Here is a 20,454-nt window from a genome sequence, read left to right as displayed (position 1 = left end):
TACATGCGCGTGCCACCACATCCAGCTAATTTTTTGTAATTTTAGTAAAGACGGGGTTTCACCGTGTTAGCCAGGATGGTCTCGATCTTCTGACCTCGTGATCCGCCCATCTCGGTCTCCCAAAGTGCTGGGATTACAGGCATGAGCCACCGCGCCTGGCCGAAGGTTTTAAGAGACATATTCATATCCCTCTGATGGAAGATCTCTGATATTTCAGGTTTTGGTAAAAAGGTGTATTTGTGCTACTCCCAACTCTCTTTCTCCCACAGTTGCTTCAAGATTCAAGGCGTTTTAGTCAGGGAGGAGTGGGAGAAGGGGTGATGGGAGGAGTGTGGGGAAAGAGGAGCTAACGGAGGAAGGGCAAGCCAGGATTTGTTAGGGTGTCTGTGATGTTTAGTCCTGAGCAAATAGGGGATAAGCTCCGTCCCTGGCTCCACCTTCTTCCTCCAAGGGCAACTGAGGGGTTGGGGCTGTTTCCTGCTCTAGAATATTCCAGTTGGGGGGCGAAACTCCCCTGGCATGGGACAAACCATTATGGTGGGGAGGGATGAGTCTTCAACTTGTTTACAAATACTTTTTTTGGTTCTAAGTCCTTCCGGACCACTCCTGTTTCTTTCAGCCTTCAAGGTCTCCCAACCATGTGGCAGGTTCCCTTATGTCCCAGTGGAGTGGCAGAGGCCTTCCTCACTCACTCCCTTTCACCCCTGTGGTCTCTGGAAATTGGAACAGTCCCAGAGTAAAAACCTCCAACGTTGGCCCTGAGGCTTCTTTTCCCGCGGAGCCCTAGGAGGGAAAGAGGCCCCCCTCTCTTCAGGCGTGTTAAGCAGCAGGGTTGGCCTGTACTTCCCCTGGCCCCTGGCTGAAGAGGTGAGGCCTGGTGTTAGGTGTCCTAGGGTAGGACAAGCCGGTTAGAGGGTCATTAGGAGGGTCTTGTCAGAGGGGGGAGGGCGGGGGCAAGAAGGTGGGAGAAGACGGATGAGGGGAGGGGCTAAGGGGTAGGAAAGGAACCTATTGGCTGCTCCATCCACGCAGGGCTAGTGAAACCGTTAAGCCCCTAGGCGATCATGGCCTTGAGACCTGAGGACCCCAGTAGTGGGTTCCGGCATGGAAACGTGGTGGCCTTCATCAATGAGAAAATGGCCAGGCACACGAAAGGCCCCGAGTTCTACCGCGAGAATATATCCTTATCCTGGGAGGAGGTGGAAGACAAGCTCAGGGTCATCCTGGAGGACAGCGAGGTGCCCAGCGAGGTCAAAGAGGCCTGCACCTGGGGCAGCCTGGCCTTGGGCGTGCGCTTTGCCCACAGGCAGGGGCAGTTACAAAACCGCAGGGTGCAGTGGCTGCAAGGCTTTGCCAAACTGCACAGATCAGCTGCGCTGGTCTTGGCCTCAAATCTGACGGAACTCAAGGAACAGAAGGAGATGGAATGCAATGAGGCGACCTTCCAGTTGCGGCTAACCGAGACCAGCCTTGCGGAGGTGCAGAGAGAGCGGGACATGCTGAGATGGAAGCTCTTCCATGCCGTAAGATCCCCCGAATGGTCCCTGTCCAATGCCCCTGCCCTGCCCCAACCTGCCCGGACCCCCTGCCCTGTCCCCAGGATGTGTTTCAGCTCTGCCTACTTATCTCCAGGAGCTGGCACCTCCCCAGAGACAGGGCCAGGCTACAGTGTTTCCAGGCCTGGCCACTGCTGGAGGGGATTGGACAGAAGGAGCAGGTGAGCAGGAAAAGGAGGCGGTGGCTGCTGCTGGTGCTGCTGGAGGAGAAGGAGAGGAGAGGTATGCAGAGGCAGGGCCTGCCCCTGCAGAGGCCTTGCAGGGGCTGGGAGGAGGCTTCAGGCAGCCTCTCGGAGCTGTGTAGCAGGCAAATTACACCTTTGCGGGGCAGAGGGAGGAAGATCTCAGGTCAGTACAAACAGCCATGTCTGTCTTCTCTGGGCTTGGGTCCACAGTCTCACTGGAGCCTCTTCCTGTCCAGCTCCCTACCTCATTCACATACTCATACCCATGCCCTTTGTCCGCCTTCTCAGCCATACCCAATATACCCCCTTCACTAGCAAAGGTCACAGCACGGGTTCCAACTCAGATGCCTTTCAACTGGGGGGCCTCTGATGCTAGCCTGTGGTCAGATGTAGAGGCCCAGGGAATAAACCCTCAAGAGCCCCCAAGAGACAGGAGAGACTCCGAACCCCATCAGCAGAGAAGACCTCCAGTATATCGCAGGCCAGGGGACTGGGACTGCCCGTGGTGTAAAGCTGTGAATTTTTCACGGAGGGAAAATTGCTTCCTCTGTGGGAGGCGAATCTGGCTGCAAAAGCCTCAGTAAATTCAGAAATGTAAAATAGAACAGAAATATATCTCAATGGGAAATCAATCTTCAGGGGGAGAGGGAAGAGGTGGGAGGGGGATTGGATGGAGTGGAGGAAAGGGGATGAGTGGGAAGATTGGACAGTGGGGCGGTGGGGAGGCGGGGTTGTGGGTGGGAGGATGTAGATGACAGGCAGGGAGAGACATGTTTTAATGACTCCCTTTGTATTTCAGAGTATTAGTAGTCAACACTCCAGAACTACTGCAGTTTTTATTTGTGTGTGTGTCTCTAGCTCCCTATCTTAAGTATCTGTTGGACCTGGGCAGTATGTAATACCTACACTCTCTCCCTTCATGTAGGCCTTAGATAATTGGAGCAGGAGTATATATTTGACCAATCCTGAGCCAAATGAATTTTTACGTTAGAAAATCTGAACAGACAGGCAGATTCCACAGTCAGAATAGTGTTGGGCAATGAAGCAGTGGGTCACTTGGAGTTGGGGCCAGGGTCAGAGCCATGGACACCAAGGCCATAGCTGAGGCCTGGCCCTGGCTGTGGGGGAACAGAACTGGATGCTTTACAGAGTCAAGTGTCTTTTAGAGGACATCAGTATGAGGTTTCAGGGAGCAGACAGGCATAGAGGGGTTCATCCTGTGACTCCAGAGAGATGGAGAGGGTAGTGATGGCCCAATCACTTTTCACTTCCTGTAGTTGTGCTACAGGAAAATCTACTTTACACAGATCCCCTTTACTTTAAAATAATTTGAGTGAGTTTCTGTTCTGAGCAACCAGATTATTTCCCAGTCAGAAGTTTGTACCAGAAGAGCAATTTTGAACAAAAAACCATTAAAGAAAATGGTGGGACTGGCTGGGGAGTTGCATCAGGGTGTGGTGAGCAGTGGAGATTCCTGAATCCCAAGAGTTTCCATGAATGAACTGGATACAAGTTCATTCATGCTGAGTGAGTTATATCACAAGAAACAATCAAAACAGGCCCGGGATGAACCCCAGGTTCATCCTGACCAAATCAACACAGCAGAGATTTGCCACCCCTAAGGGAATCCCTTAGGCCTACCTACAGAAGACACCAGCACCTTGCAGGTGCAGACTGCTATGAGTGTATGGCCCCATGACAGGAGAATCCTTTCCAGTCCCCAGTGAGTAGAACCAGGGACAGTCAGATCTGAAAAGAGAACTGCCACTGCCAAGGAGTTGAGTCAGCAACTGATAGTGCTCAGAGGGTTTGCTGGTCTAGACTATGAGCCAAAGCATGGTGCCATCTTGAGAGATTCTCTCCCCCCAACCCACCACCATCATACATGTGGGAGGGAAATCTGGCTACAAAGCTCTCAGTGAATTCAGAAATGTAGAACAGAACAGAAACATATCCCAGTGGGAAATCAACTTCCAGAGGGAAGGGGTGAGGTGGAGGAGGATAGGAGTGGGTAGGGTAAGGGGGTAGGTGACAGGTTAGTCTGCTTCTCTCCCTCTGATGATTGTAAGTTTTGTTGATGGGAGCTACATGTATGTTTTAGCCCACAGGTGGAAGGATGAGAAGGGGCTATACCTGGACCAGACTGAGGCACAACTGAAGGAGCCCTGGACATTGCCCAGGATCTGTGGACCTAGAGACTAAGAAGCTGTCATGGCCCTGGGACATCTCTGCTGCAGCTAAACTTGATTTTTAGGTTTTCTCCTGTTGGGGATGAACAATAATCAGGATTGAGGGCCAGGTTCCTGGCCTGCAATTTCAGAAATGTCTTTGGGTTTCTTTATATATCTCTAGGGCAGGGTTTCTTAGTCTCAGTACTCTCGACATTTGGAGCTGGATAATTCTTTGTTGCAGGGGGCTGTCCAGTACATTGTAGGATGTTTAGCAGAATTCCTAGCCTCTACCCACTAGTTGCCAGAGCATCCACCCCCTCAGAGTCCCAGTTGTGACAACCAAAAATGCCTCCAGATACTCCCACATGTCCACTAGAGGGCAAAATTGTCCCTGGTTGGAAAATGAGGTACTTAGGAGCAGTCAGAATGGGAAGAATTAGGAGAAAAAGGTCAATGAAGCTGAGGGGCCCTCTCAGATAGGAGCTGAAAAGTATCCACTGGGTCTGGCATTTACTTTGGATCTTCCAGCAGATCTAGGGGAGTGGCAGGGGCAGAAGCCAAACTGCAGAAGTGAGGAGTGAGTGAGGATGATGTGGAGTCAGTGAGGGAGGCTCTTCCTCAAGGATTCTTGGTTGTGAAGGGAAGGATTGAAGTGAGATACTCAGTTGAGAGAGGATTTTTTTTCTTTAATTTTCTTTTTTTTCCTGAGATGGAGTCTCACTCTGCTGCCCAGGCTGGAGTGCAGTGGTGCAATCTTGGCTCACTCCAACCTCTGCCTTCCGGGTTCAAGTGATTCTCCTGCCTCAGCCTCCTCAGTAGCTGGGACTACAGGCATGTGCCACCACGCCCGGCTAATTTTTGTAATTTTAGTAGAGACCATGTTAGCCAGGCTGGTCTCAAACTCCTGACCTCAGGCAATCCACCTACCTCAGCCTCCCAAGTGCTGAGATTACAGGCATGAGCCACCGTGCCCAGCCGATTCTTTTGAATATGGGAGAAATTTGAGCCATGGAGAAGGAGATAGCTGAAGAAAGCTTGAAAATGCAAAACACTTGTGAAAGAATGTGGTAGATTTTGCATACTGTATTGGAGGCATGGCCCCTGTATTGTTAAATGAAAAAAAAATCATATGACAAGGTTGCTTTTGTTTTTGCAAAACAAAACCCCCCAAAGTTCTGTGAGTATGTATATGAATGTTACAAATTTATGTATTTATGTTTGTCTTACATTACAGTTTTATGTTTGTGTAAGCATAGAAAATGGTCTGGAAATATATTTAGCAAACAAGGTACCTGGGGTGGGGGTGGGCTCAGGGTCAGGGGATAGGAGGCAGCAGGGTATGGGGATATAGGGTGGGATGGGGTATGGGGCAGTTGGGTGGAGGGCTTTTCTTTCTTTATATACCTCTGTGTTATGAAAGTAAAATAATTATTCACAAAAATTCAAAAATAATGAAGTGAATTTACTGGCTTGGGTGGCTTGCAAGGGCTGCCTTTTCCTCTGGGACAGGAGGAAAGAAGAGCAGACATTGATCTATAAGGCAAAAGGGTATGAAAACAAGGGGGTACCTGCCTGTGTGTTTGTGTTGTGGACAAAGTGCTTGGAAGTAAGTGAAGATGGAAGGGCAGGGCAGGGGTGGGATCCTCTTTGGGTACTTTGGGGAATAACTACAGGGTGAAGGTGGGGAATGGAAGGAGAGAAAAGGAACGTCAGGCTGCATGGAATAGGATAAGACCCAACTGAAAGAAAACTAAGGGGGAGAGCAGTGGCAGTCTGGGAGGAAAAGAAAGTTGGGGTGGCAGATCCAAGTGGGGCAGCACACCCAAATTTATCTCTCAGGTGTTACAACCGTCCACTTACTCATTACAGCAAAACAGTACATACAAAAGGAGAAAAGGCAGGACGGGCAGGCAGAGATCTGGGCCTGACTCCTTCCTGCCCCTTCTAGGCCTGTAGCATATCTCTTCATTTGTTGCTCCACTGTGGAGAAGCTGAAAACTGGCTATATTTTATTTTCAGGTCAATCAGCTGGGAGTGCAATTTCTAGCAACCTAATCTTTACCTGCAAATACCTAAGAGTTTAAAGCAAAGTTCGACTTACTTCAGGTCTTTGATTTTACAGTATGGAGTACGCAGTGCTTGGCAGAGCAGGTGTAGCTGAGACACTGGCAAACTGCGCAGCTGAAAGGACCTAAAAGAGATGAGGAAATAAAAAGTAATTTAAAATAAAACTTAAGTAAAAGGCTTATTTGGCTTTTGTTACCTTGCTAGTAGCACTAATTTACCCCTTCCCAAAACCTTGAGAGGTATTATCCCATTTTGCAGATAAGGAAATTAGGGCACAAAAAGTAATCTGCTCAAGGTCACATAGGTAGGTACAGAACTGAGGTCATTACTCAGGTCTGACTCCAAAACCATGTTACTGTGTGCCAGGCACTGAGGTAAGCACTTCATTTTCACAAATTATCTTATCTGGCCCTTAATCCAATAACAAGTATTATAATCACCATTTTCCACATGCTCTGAGTCATCAAGTGACTTGCCCAAGCTAACTTGACAATATAACTGGTTCTTGGTTGTCGGTACTAATAGAAGAATTCATAACAATAATTAAAAACCAGGAAAGCTCAATAGTAAACTCTTACACAGCCAATACGCTTGGGAAAGAAGAATGTTGGGTTAAATTTTTGAGAAGAGTTTAAGCCCTCTGATAAAGGCAGTAAGGGTTATGGGGGAGGACTCCATCTAAGGTTGACTTTCTGGAAACCCAGAATGAACCAGAAGACCCTTTGTTTCCATCAGTGTTTCAACTTTAAATGTATTGGCCCATTATTTTACTTTATAATATACAACTGGAATAAAGCTGTATATTATATACACATACAGAATTGGTCAAGACCTTGTAGGCAAGGTCTTTCATAATTCTGAGTCCATTAAACCTCTCTTATCCCTTCCCCCTCTAGTTCCAAACACAAATTCTTGTTAATGCCTCCCTCCCTCTCGTTTCCCTCAAACACCATATCCCATGCTCATTTCCACCTTTATGCTATTGCCAACACAAGAAATACAACTATAAGGGACACAACTTGAGTTATTTCATTCCTCAAGTGGAGCTTTCTGCTGACCCCTCTCCTCCCAGTCCCCTGCCCCTCAACTGGCCTGAAAACTAAGGGAGAGGCATTATCAATCTTAACCCAAATATTGAGAACAGACTTACAGCATTTTCTAGATAACACAGGTATAAGTCTTCTTTGCTTCTTTAGTCAGTAAGCCAGTAGGACTGTATTTTATGGTATACAGAGTCCATATTATAAAAGTAACTTACCTAAGCCTCTTTAAACTTCAGCTCATGACCTTCTGTGAAGTTGCAAGCTCTGGTGGAAATAACCAGGATTTACAGCAAGATAATACAGGAGTGTACCTCTGCCCCTTACTAACCTGAAGTTCCTTGAGGCCTCAGTGATGAAGTATATTTAGAGGAGAGTGACAACCAATCGAATGTTACGTTTATACCTTTTTCCAGAATGGTCATTACACCAAAATAGCAGAGTCTTCAACTTGATGACCTTACATGCTCATAACACTTTAGAATTACAAAGCACATCCACACAGTGACAATACTAATACACACACACACACACACACACACACAGTGACTAGTACAGTGCCCATTGTCTGGGAAGGACAAAAACTGGAGGAAAGACTTGTATATACGCACTGATTGAGTGTTAAGGCCGGTGGCACGAATGTTGAGGCTCACTCTTCCTCCTCAAATCCAAGTAGGTGACGACACTTCAGAGACACTGACAGGTGACTGTGACTGCTTTTTACACAGAAGGACATAACCAGAATGTCCATTTTTGTATAGGTAGGTTGAAGCAGTATAATTGACTGTAAATCATCAATTATCCTTTTTGCATATTCTTCTTCCTGAATCTCATACAAACAGTGAAACAGGTCCACTGGCTCAATCTGTAACCTAGAAGACTTATCCTTTATTTCTCTCTCAGTCCACTTCAGTAGCTCCTCTTGAAGTCCTGGGGAAACTTTTCTTCCAAAAGTAGTTTCCACAGCCTTTCCTTTTCCTTTATGTAAGAGGCCAAATAAGAATTGTATCATTAGTGATGAAAAACCTTTTCCATATTGTTGGAACATTTCTTGCCACATTTTCTCTGCTTCATAAAAAAACGTCCAGCTACTGTCATTCTTCAGGGCATGGAAGACAGCAGTCAAGAACTCTTGGAAACTGAAGTGAAGGAAAGTGTAGACTGACAGCTCCTTCAGCCTTTTTCAAAAAGCGACTGAGAAAAGTGCAGTTGGTATCACACACTCCTATCCCATGTCTTCTGAGGTCACTGACTGCAAACAAAATCTGATGGTTTTGCAGACCCTCTGCAGCCAAACGGCAAATACCCCACAGGCAACTTTGTCCCTCCCATACTGAGATACCTGTAAGGGTTTTGAGGCACTTGGAAAAGTAGAATAAATACACATCAGTCATGGTCTGAAGTGACCTCAAGAGAGTCCTGACACCATCTCCCTGTGACTGCAGGACATTGCATATCATCCAGGAGACAATGGGAAGTGAAGACATAATGTCAATGTCTTCATTCTCTCAAAGATCATAAAAGACTTTCATTGTTGTATTAGCACCTGAAAACTGGCTCAATAAATATGCTCTTTTTTCAGTATCTGTAAACCATAATATCTCTGCCTGGATAGGTTGTTTTAACAGAGAGTGGAGCTTCTTCATGGCTGTAGGCCAGGCAGTTATCAGGAGGGAGGATTCGGGGAACAGTTTTTTCCTCACAAAACTGCACAAGAGACTCTCTACTGGCCTCCTCTCCTGAGGGTGAACACTAAGATCCTCTTCTTGGTCACCAACAGGGTCCTGCAGCTCAGGAAATCTGTCAAGAATGAACAGAATCTTCTCTGGATATACGAGAATAGTGTCCAAGATTGGTCCATTTATATCTTGAAAAGTGTTAGTGATAAGGTCAGCAGCACTAAGGTTAGCAATATGGCTGATTTCAATGCAGTTGACATAGATGAGATAGTCAAACCTGCCTGGAGTAACCGTTCCTGCTGCCCAGTCAAACATGAACTTGTGCACCACAGCTGTTTTCCCAGTCCCAGCACATCCCTGAAGCACCACAGTTCAGGGTGAGCTGGAGCCCTCTTCATTAGGATCAAATACATGTTCCGTGTCAATAAAATGATCTTGTTGAGGAATTCCACATGGTGTCTCTTCTGATATACCATGGTCTTTTACAAGAAGCAGTCGTGACTCTATATGCTTGCCATGCTGATAACATTTATCAACTCCTATCTTTAGGTATTTTTGTTTCAGATTTTTTCTGAATACTTCCTGGTAATCTAACATGGTGACAGCAAGAGTTAGTAATTACAGAATCCTAGACAACAACTCTAACTAGTACCTCCATCGCCACCATCTCCACTTAGATGTCTCAAAGGATCCTCAACTTTACATGTCTAAACCCGAGTTCTTGATTTTTATACTCTTCTGTCCCCACCAAAAAACCCTCCCCAGGCATCTCATCTCAGTTAAGTGGTGCTATCCAGTTGCTCAGAAAAATGTTATGAGTATTTTTCCTTCAATTCTCTACATCCAATCAATTAGCAAGGCCTAACAATATAAGCCTCAAATCCATGTATTTACCAATATATCCTCAAATATCACCCAAGTCCAGGGCACTGTCACCTCTTTCCTAGACTGGCCAAATAGCATCCTACTAATCTATTCTTGTCCATCTACTGGTTCCTTCCTATGAAGCAGCCAAAACAGTCTTCTACAGATACCAATTAGATCATGTCACTTCCCTGCCCAAAATCCTTCAAGAGCTTTTCATTGTTCTTGGTATAAAATCCAAAATCCTCATCCTACAAGGTGTTCTCATGATCTGGGCCCTCTCTACCTCCCCTCCCTAGCCTCATTTTTTATCATTCTCCTTTTCGCTCTCTACGTTAGAGCCACACTGGCCTACTTTCAGTTCTCCAAAATGCCATGTTCTCTCTTACTTCAGGGACTTTGCACTAGCTAATCTTTCCACCTGGAACATTCTTCCTCCTGCTCTTCCCATGAAAAGCTCTTTTTCATCCTTCTGATCTCAAATATTACTTCCTAGAATTCCTAGGATTACTTCCTAGAATTCCTAGGATTTGTTTGACCACCCAATTTAAAGGAAATCCTCTCTACTATTTCCCTTCCCAGCACCATATATTTTTTTTTTTTTTTGAGACGGAGTCTTGCTCTGTCGCCCAGGCTGGAGTGCAGTGGTGCGATCTCTGCTCACTGCAAGCTCCACCTCCCAGGTTCACGCCATTCTCCTGCCTCAGCCTCCCAAGTAGCTAGAACTACAGGCGCCCGCCACCACGCCTGGCTAATTTTTTTCTATTTTTAGTAGAGACATGGTTTCACCGCCAGCACCATATTTTTACCTTTATAGCTCTTATCACAATTTATAACTGTCTGGTTCATTTACTTTTTCACTGTCTTTTCTACTATACAATAATATACATGAAGACAGGGGCCTTATCTGTCTATCTCCTTTACAATAAGTACCCTGAGTACCTGGCACTGAGCCCAGCACATAACAGACACTCAATAAATATTTATTGAATATGGCTATAAATGCTTTTGGATTACAAACAAGTTATTTATTATTGCCTATTCTGTGACAGATACTGTTAGGACCTTTTTGTACATTTCTGATTTAATTCTCACAATAATCCCATGAAGTAGGTATTACCTACATTTGATAGTTGAGGAAATTGAAACTTATAATCAGGGCCACCTTCATGAGTGTGCAGTCTGTGCAGTCACACAGGTCTCCGTGCTCAAAAGGATGTATACTTGGTTTAATGCTCTGCTATTGCTGTCTTGAAATTCTTAATATTTGACAAAGAGGTTTTGCATTTTCATTTTGTACTGTATCCCACAAATTATGTAGCCAGTGCTGCTTTACATAGCTTTAGGTAATTTGTCCAATGCTAGTAAGTGACATCAAGTACAAACTTACGTTAAGTGAATGTCTATGCCAGTATTTCCCAAATCAGGGTTCCCTGGAAAACTGTCTGCAAGACATTAATAAGTTGAGGGGAGTGCACCCTCTAGTCTCTTAGAGTTTCTCAATGCTTATTAGCATATGAAAGGCTCTTGTACTAGCATATGAAACACTCTTTAACTCTCCTACAGTTGAAAAAGGCTGTTTAACTGTGTTTAACCCAAAGTTTTCTGGTCTTAAATGACTACAGAACCCTTTTCTAACAGCAAAGTTATTAATTATTGCATAACTGTTCCTAGAACTCAGTTTGGGGAATGCTAATAGAGATAAGAGTTGGCAAACATTTTCTGTAAAATTTCTTAAATAGTTTAGGCTTTTTGGTCTCTGTTGCAATTGCTCAACTCTGCCATGTTACTGTGAAAGTAGTCATAGATAATATGTAAACAAATAGCTGTATTCCAATAAAGCTTTATTTACAAAAATAGGCAACTGGTTGGGTTTGACTCACTAGCTATAGTTTGCTGGCCCTGATCTAGATAATTCCAGAAGAGGACTGGCCTTTTCTCAGAATAAAAGTTTCTACATCTAGCTCTTGACCACCACCACCAGTGGTCCTCTCAGTATTCGAATAGGTATTTGAATATTTTCTTTTTTTTTTTTTTTTTTTTTGGGATTAGTGCCTTTATTAAACAACAAAAAAAAAGCTAGCTCTTCTTTTCTTGCTTTTGCTCTCTTTTGCCCTTTCCCTCTCTCTCTCTTCCTCTTCTCCATGTGAGGATATAATTCAAAGACAGCCATGTTCAAATTAGGAAGTGGGCACTCACCAGACAAGAGATCTGTGCACAGTTTAGTCTTGAACTTTTCAGCTTCTAGAACTGTGAGAAAGAAATTATTGTTTAAGCCATGTAGTATATAGTATTCTGTTATAGCAGCCTGAACTGAAAAAGGGAGTAGGTTATAGAATTAAATATAAAATCTACAACTGTAAAGATTCTAGAAAAAAACAAAGTTATCTTTAACTTGACATAGACAAAGTTTTTTCTTATAGGACAAAAAAAGCACTAACCATATAAATTGATAAATTAGTCCTCATCAAACTTAAGACATTCCATTCTTCAAAAGACATTTTTAAGAAAATAAATTGATAAGCCACAGAATGAAAGAGTAGCTGTAACACAGACATGAGAAAAATTTTATGGATTGTATAAATAACTCCTACAACAACCCAATAAAATTGTTAAAAGACTTGAACACACACTTTACAAAAGAAGATATATGAATGGCAAATAAGCAAAGAAAAAAACGTCAGTGGTATCACAACACATGATTAAGTGGCTAACATTATAAAGACTGATAATAACAAATGTAGGTCAACAGATTTGGAACAATTATTACTTTCAAACATGGTAACGGAAGTACATAACAGTCCAGTTACTTTGAAGGGGTTGTTTGATGGTTTCTAATAAAGTGAAACATGTTTCTACCCTATGATTTAACAATTCTTTTCCAAGGTATTTTTGCGTGAGAAATGTACATATATGTTAAGAATGTTGTATTAGTTTGTTCTCACATTGCTCTAAGGAAATGCCTGAGACTGGGTAATTTATAAAGAAAAGAGGTTTAACTGGCTCACGATTCCACAGGCTGTACAGGAAGCATAAAAACTTCTTCTCAGCTTCTGGAGAGGCTTCAGGAAACTTAAAATCTTGGCAGGAGGTAAAAGGGAAGCGGGTACATTTTACATGGCCAGAGCAGGACCAAGAGAGAGGTGGGAGGCGCTACACTCTTTTAACAAAATCAGATCTTGTGATAACTCACTCACTCCCTATCACAAGAATAGCACTGAGGTGATGGTGCTAACCCATTCATAAGAATTCCACTCCCATGATCTAGTCACCTCCCACCAGGCCACATCTCCAACACTGGGAATTACAATTTGATATGAGATTTGATTGGGGATAGAGATCCAAACCATATAAATCTGCCCCTGGTCTTTCCCAAATCTCAATAGAAGCCCTATTTGTCGTGACAGTTTGGGGCTTTATAGTTGCCAAAAAAGCAGTGATTGTCGCCCCAGTGAATAAGAGGGAAAAATTAGAGAGGAGCGGGGCGGGGTAGGGATGGGTAGTTGGGTTCTTGGAAGATACTATTCTCAAAACAGAAAAAGAGAGTAAAATAGAAAAGACATCTACCTGTAAGCTCTTTACATGAAAACGAAGCCAGAGAATTTGAAGCACCTGTGGGAGAAAGAGTTAAAGTTAGGAGTAGCACAAATACACCTTTATACCAAAACCTGAAATGCACAGAAATTTTGCCACACTGTAACAGCCATTCATGCTGCTCCCCAAACAGAAATACAACAAAGGAAGTAAATCATCTCACATCTTTTCAAACTTACCCACAAAGGTATTTTATAGCTAATATGCAACATAAAATAAAACATAAGAATTTCCCAGCTGGGCACAGTGGCTCACACCTGTAATCCCAGCGCTTTGGGAGTCTAAGGTGGGAGGATCACTTGAGCCCAGGAGTTTGAAACCAGCCTGGGCAACATAGGGAGACCTTGTCTCTACAAAAAGTAAAAAATTAGCCAAGTATAGTGGTGTGCACTTGTGTTCCCAGATACTTGGGAGGCTGAGCCAGGAGGATCACTTGAGTCTGGGAAGTCAAGGCTGTAGTGAACTGTGATTGCATCACTGCACTCTAGCTTGACTGACAGAGTGAGATCCTAACTCTTAAAAAAAAGAATTTCCCTTATGCATATATTTAGCTGTGGGTATTTTAATTTATATCATCAGTAAGGAAAATTTTAGGCATGAGCTTAAAGATACATACATTATTTGAAGCGATTGTTTTCTGCTATTTTCTTTCCACTGAATATTACCCTCTTGCTTCTGTTGTGGCTTCCTTTGAGCCTAATTTGCTAATGGGAAAGAACAGGGCTTTGCTGAATATGAATTTGATAGATATATAAGATATATATGATGACCTACATTCAAATACATATTTTACACACACTCAATCCAGATACTTTACATATAGATATATAAATAAGAATACACAAGCACACACACAACTCCACATTTCTATAATTGTTTACTTCTTGCACACTTTTAAAAGCAAGAGTAAGATTTAGAGTTGGGAAGAAGTTGTGACTACATGGGTGCTAACAGGTGAATGGGAAGAAGCAGGGTATGGATGGGCAGACATTAGACTGTCACAGAAATGAGCAGGCAAGTGAGTGATCTGTTGAGAATAACTGGTTTCTGTTCCCCACAACTAAACATTCCTTGGATTTCAGGAATCAGCCACAAGAGGCAGGACTCCAGCAATCTTCACTCTTTGTTCTTCTGTGCTGTCTCCTGTGAAAAGCTATGGTTACATTAAAGGAAGAGACTTGGAGTCTTTTATAATTGTAAATGTTTGGGGGATTATGGAAAACAACAGAAACCACAGTTGCCTCTTCTCTATCTTTCTTTATCCTTATTTTAGGCAACACAAAAATTGTGGAGACAGTTTCAAGAGATTAATGGGTAAATACTGTATCCAAGTAATTCACATCTAACAAAATTTTAAAGTTTCAGAAGAATCTCAAAGGGTATGAGGAAAAGAAACAGGAGAAAGAGAATGAATAGGCTTACCTAGTATATACCCTTTCTTACTTCATTCAGTTACTCACCATTCTCTCCAGACAATAAACTCCAGGTACAAGCAAGTTCCATATATTTTCTTTTCTTCTGATTGTTCATCCTGGCAAATCAGGAAGACTGTAATCCAGAACAGCAACGATGACTATAAGGCCTAGTGGATGCTCAGAGTAAAAAAGTAACTCAAGACTCTTCATTCAAGGCATTAGAGAGCTGGAGAAAAGAGAAGGCCCAATAACCAAGCAGACAGCTGAGGTAGCACCCTGGGGAATCACATGAAGACAGACCAAAACTAACCGTCTTCAACTTGAAGAGAAAAAAAAGCTGAAAGAGGATAGAATGTGTATAAAGTTTTGAAGGGTACAAATATGGAGAATGTCAAATTGGGCTCTGAATTGAGTCACTAAGAGAAGTATAGGAATTAGGTAGCATACTTCTAATGTCTGAGATTAAGAGAAGTAAGAATGACGATGTCCTTCCACAACATATTTTTGGTGCCATCAATAAAGGGAGAATTCTAAGACTACAGATTTGAATACTGTGGTATAAGAGAAATAATCTAAAGAATCAGAAGACCTGGGTCCTAGCTCCATTTCTATCCATCCATGGACCTCGAATAAGATTCTTCTCCTTTCTGGGAGAAGGGTCTGCTTTACTATTTTCAAAATGGTTCAAGGAATGTTAGACCAGGTTTCTTTCCGGGTTTACCACTGTAAGATCAGTAGTTCTCAGTCCTAGCTACACATTAGAATCTTGAAATATTACTCATCTCCTTCTAATATATTTGATAATTTACTTATGTATTATGCTTATCGTTCTTTGTTAGTCTTTCCCACCCAAACTGAATTACTGGCCCCTTTCTCAACCTTTGTCATGAACTTTGCCAATCCACACAGAAAAAAGAGCTTATTTTCCTACCTCCTGTCTTTGAGCTCAGTCATGAGACTTTGGTTAATGGAGTGAACCCAGAGTTGGACATGTCATCTCTTATGATTCATGAAAGAAGCCACAGAGAAACGAGACCCAGCTAGTTCACTGGTCTAAGGAGGATGAGAAATACATGAAGCAGAGCCACCATAGCTTACCCACAGTACTGCGGCAAGGAAAGTACAGTGACCTCAGCCTGAATAAAGTTACCCAACAGAGCCCTCTTTAATCATCTGAGTCCCAGCTGGCCTCCAGATCTGTGAAGATAAATGCTTAATAAGTGATTAATTTTTCATGCCACGGAAATTTTGTGGTTGTTGTTACACATCACTGTGGCAATAGCTAACTGATACATCCTGCTAGAATGTAAATGCCTAGGAAGTGTTTGGCACAGAGTAGACATTCATTAAATATTTATCAAATAAATTGAATGAGTGAATAGCTTTTAAAAAACCCAATGACTTGTCCACATTACTGTTAAATTATATCAGAATCTTTGATGATGAGGCTCAGCATCATTTTTTTAAAACTTCCCAGGTGATACTAGTACAAAGCCAGAGAAGAGAGCCACTGTTATAAGATTTGGTTATTTTTGTTAGAGAAAAGTGTGTGTTGGTGAAACATATAAGCCTTAGAATCAAGCAAATGTCTTCAAGTACTGACTCTACCACTTACTGACTGTGTGACAACCAGGAAATTAATATTTCCAGGTCTTAGTTTTATCAGTTAGGTAGGGATAATGATGGTACTTTCTGTATAAGGTTTTATTAAGATTAAATGAGATAATGTAAAGTATTCAGCACATTGCATGCTACACAGTAGGGGCTCAAGAATCCTAAACCATAGCTAATGTTTGTGTTGCTGTACCATTTTATATAGAGTAGAAATTTTTTTAAATTCTGGTAGACCTTACTTAAGTCCCATTTCTACCCTTTTTAGCAACATGACCTTGAGTAAATTACTTAAACTCTCTGAGATTTCGGTAACCAAACTGTAAAATGTGGTTGATAATAATACCTACCTCGTTAATTTGTTGTGAGGATTAAATAAGATGATACTCATAAAACACTCAACACAGGCCCAGGTGCAATATAAATGATAAATGTTACAGAAACAATAAGATGGCATTTATTGTAACTTTGACAGAAAGATGTTACATTCCATTAAAATCTCCACATAACAAGTTCATTCTTATGAAATGGAATGTTCTCAGCACAGTGTTATAGTCCCATACCCTACACTCTTCCCAATCTCTAGGAATATTTTTTTGCACTCCCCAAAATAGGAACAATCTTCCAGCTACAATTACTGTGTAGTAAGTGCTCCTGCCCTTGGGCAACAGAGCTGGAGGGCTGTATGGCCTCTCACTCTCTTTCTGGGCAATCTACACCATGCCCATTATTTCAGTTATCTTTATGATTCCCAATCGTTTATCCCAGTCCAGCCCTCTCCTCTGAGATTCAGACTTATATATTTAAAGGTTTACTCAACATCTCCACTTGGATGTTGACACCTTGCTTTTTTGTCACCTTTGGTAACTATTGCTTGGTTTGTCCAGCATTCTTTCACTGACCTTGTTCTGATGAAAGATCCCATCCCTCTTAGTGAAATAATCAGATTCCCCATCCTTGAATTTTTAATCCTGACTGGGGACTATACAGACTGAGGTTCTGCTACCTAAATGTCTCAAGCTTGATGGTTCCTGACCTTCCTGAGGCCTTGTTTTTCAGCATGTCAATTTAGATTTGAGTAATTCCAGTATCCTTCTAAATATTCCTTTTTGTTTAAGTTATGCAAAATCAATTGCTGTGGTCTGCAACTAAAGAATTCTGATTTAAAAATTATACCACAGAGCCAGTTACAATCACCAGACATTTGGAGGGAATTATGAGGGGCATTTTATAACCGGTTATTAGTCTCGGCTAGACTAAAGGCTGTGAGGTGGCCCAAATTCCAGGATAGGAAAATAGTATCCATTGTTTTAGGATTTCCACCAATACATATCAGATATTTATACAAAGTACTAAAAGGTACCCTCTTCAAGAAGACAAATCATACTGAGATGTGTCCTCTAAGTAGTTGAACTACAAAATGGTGAAATGGTGCTCTCTTCTCTTGGATGGGGCAGGACCAAACTAGGATATACAAGTTAGAGAGCAGAGTATGGGTTAATGCAGTCCCCATTCACACTCTTGGTCCTGTGCCTTTTAAGTCAACAAACTGAAAAACCTTATATGGTGACTCTATATGGTATGCATGCAGCCAAAAATAGGGGAAAGAAATGCTACAATTTTTTCCAACCTTTATTAAGATATAGCTGAAAAATAAAAATTGTGTATATTTAAGATGTACAATGTGATGATTTGATATATATACATACACATTGTGAAATGATTACCACAATCAAGCTAATTAGCACATCCATCACCTCACATTTGGTATGGTTTGGATGTTTGTCTGCTCCAAATCTCATGTTGAAAGGTAATCAGCAGTGTTGGAGGTGGGGCCAGGTGGGAGGTGTTTGGATCATGGAGGTGGGTCCCTCATGAATGGCTTAGGTCCATCCCCTTGATGATAAATTAGTTCTTGCTCTGAGTTCACATGAGATCTGGTTATTCAAAAGAGTGTGGCACCTCCCCCTGTCTTCCTCTGGTTTTCGCCATTTGATGAGATTGCTCCCCCTTCTCCTTCTGCCATGATTAGAAGCTTCCTGAGGCCCTCATCAGAAGCAGATGCTGGCATCATGCTTCCTGTACAGCCTGCAGAACCAGGAGCCAATTAAACCACTTTTCTTTATAAAACACCCAGCCTCAGGTATTTCTTTACAGCAATGCAAGAACAAACTGATATAGAAAACTGGTACTGAGGTTGGGGTATTAATATGAAGTTACCTGAAAATGGGGAAGCAGCTTTGGAACTGGGTAATGGGCAGAGGCTAGAAGAGTTTGGAGGTCTCAGAAGATAGGAAAACGAGGGAAAGTTTGGAACTTCTTAGAGACTGGTTAAGTGGTTGTAATCAAAATGCTGATAGAAATATGGACAGTGAAAGCCAGGCTGATGAGGTCTTAGATGGAAATGAGGAAGTTATTGGGAACTGGAGGAAAGGTCACCCTTGTTATGCCTTATCAAAGAGCTTGGCTACATTGTGTCCAGGTCCTAAGGAACTGTGGAAGGTTGAACTTAAGAGTGAGGACTTAGGGTACTGGTGGAAGAAACTTCTAAGCAGCAAAGCATTCAAGAAGTGGTGTGGCTGTTTCTAACAACCTATGATCCAATATGGGAGCAATGGAATAACTTAAGGTTGGGACTCACATTTAAAAGCAGAGTCCAGATGTTTAGAAAATGTGCAGCCTGGCCCTGTGGCAGAGAAAGAAAAGTATTCTCAGGGGAAGAATCCAAGCAGGCTGCACAGCAACCACTTGCTAGAGAGCTTAGCATGACTCAGAAGAGAGCCAAGTGGTAATATCCAACACAATGGGGAAAAGGCCTCAAAGGCATTTTAGAAGTCTTTGGGACAGCCCCTCCCATCACAGTCCCAGAAGCCTAGTAGGAAATAATGGTTTAGGGGGCCAGGCCTGGGGCACCACTGGCTTGTGCAGCCTCAGGACACTTCACCACCCATCCAAGCCCCTCTAGCACCAGCTCAAAGGGCCCCAAGTACAGCTCCAGCCACTGCTTCAGAAGGTACAAGCCATAAGCCTTGGCAGCTTCTATGTAGTGTTAAGTCAGCCTAGGTGGCAGAGTGAGACCCTGTGTTTAAAAAAAAAAACAAAGAAGGAATGAAGTACTGATACATGTTACACACAGGTGACCCTTGAAAACTTTATGCTAAGTGACAGAAACCAGAAACAAAAGGCCACATATTGTGAAATTCCATTTATATGAAATATCCAGAATAGGCAAATCCATATAATCAGAAAGTAGATTCATGGTTGCCAGAGGCTGCGGTGGGGGAAGGAAGAATTGCTAGTGATTGCTAACAGGTATAGGGTTTCTGTTTGGGGTGTTGAAAATATTTTGGAACTAGATAGTTGTAATAGTTCCACAGCATTGTGAATATACTAATACCACAAAAAGGTACACTTCAAAAAAGAGGTAAATTTTATGGTATGTGAATAAAATCAAACAATATCAAATAAATAAAATCCATAAAAATGCAATTGTAAAAGAAAATGGGAAAGTGGAAACAACCCAAATGTCCATCAGTGGAGGAATGGATAAACAAAATGTGGTCTATACATATAATAGGCTATTATTCAGCCTTAAAAAGAAGGAAATTCTGACACATGCTACAACATAGATAAACCTAGAAGACACTATGCTAAGTGAAATAATCCAGACATAAAATGGCAAATATTGTGTGTTTACACTGATATAAGTTACCTAAAGTAGTCAAATTCAGAGACAGAAAGTTACGAGGGGCTTGAGGAAAAGGGTAATATGGAGTAATTGTTTAATAGTTGTGAACTTTCAGTTTGAGAATGGAGTAATTGTTTAACAGTTGTGAACTTTCAGTTTGAGAATGAAAAGGTTCTGGAAATGGATGGTGGTGATGATTGAACAACAATGTAAATTTACTTAATCCCAGTGAACTCTACACTTAAAAATGGTAAAAATGTCAAATTTTATGTTATGTATGTTTTACCACAATAACAATAATAGGCAATTGAAAAAGAAATGAAAAGAATACCATTTATAATAGCCAAAAATAAAATTAAATACCTGGAATTAACCAAAGAAGTGAAATATCTTTACAATGAAAACTATAAACGCTGATGAAAGAAATTGAAGAGGGCACCAAAAAAGGAGAAAATATTCCATGTTCATGGATTGGAAGAATCAATATTGTTAAAATGCCCATATTACCCAAAGCAATCTACAGATACAACACAATCCCTATCAAAATACCAATTACATTCTGCACAGAAATAGAAAAAACAAAC

General features: G+C 42.1%; 2 protein-coding genes across 2 annotated transcripts in view; one reads left to right on the top strand and one right to left on the bottom strand.

The window, feature by feature from the left end:
* LOC129024160 (ribonuclease inhibitor-like) overlaps nt 1–11,767 on the bottom strand; it is a 29,235-nt gene extending 17,468 nt beyond the window's left edge. Inside the window, exons 1-2 of the mRNA XM_063660363.1 lie at nt 11,762–11,767; nt 6,014–6,103 (exon numbers count right to left, since the gene is read on the bottom strand). The gene's annotated coding sequence lies outside the window, so the exon portion shown is untranslated. The remainder of the gene's footprint in view (nt 1–6,013; nt 6,104–11,761) is intronic.
* Nucleotides 783–2,365, top strand: TEX13B (testis expressed 13B). The gene is given in 4 exon segments (XM_054472243.2): nt 783–867; nt 1,033–1,523; nt 1,633–1,852; nt 1,855–2,365. Coding segments are annotated over 3 exon segments (936 nt in total). The 5' UTR covers nt 783–867; nt 1,033–1,064; the 3' UTR covers nt 2,112–2,365.
* Nucleotides 11,768–20,454: the final 8,687 nt, after the last annotated feature.

The sequence above is a fragment of the Pongo pygmaeus genome, chromosome X (genome assembly GCF_028885625.2).
Source record: "Pongo pygmaeus isolate AG05252 chromosome X, NHGRI_mPonPyg2-v2.0_pri, whole genome shotgun sequence".
In the NCBI taxonomy this organism is placed as follows: domain Eukaryota; kingdom Metazoa; phylum Chordata; class Mammalia; order Primates; family Hominidae; genus Pongo; species Pongo pygmaeus.
This window is presented reverse-complemented; position numbering and strand designations above follow the sequence as displayed.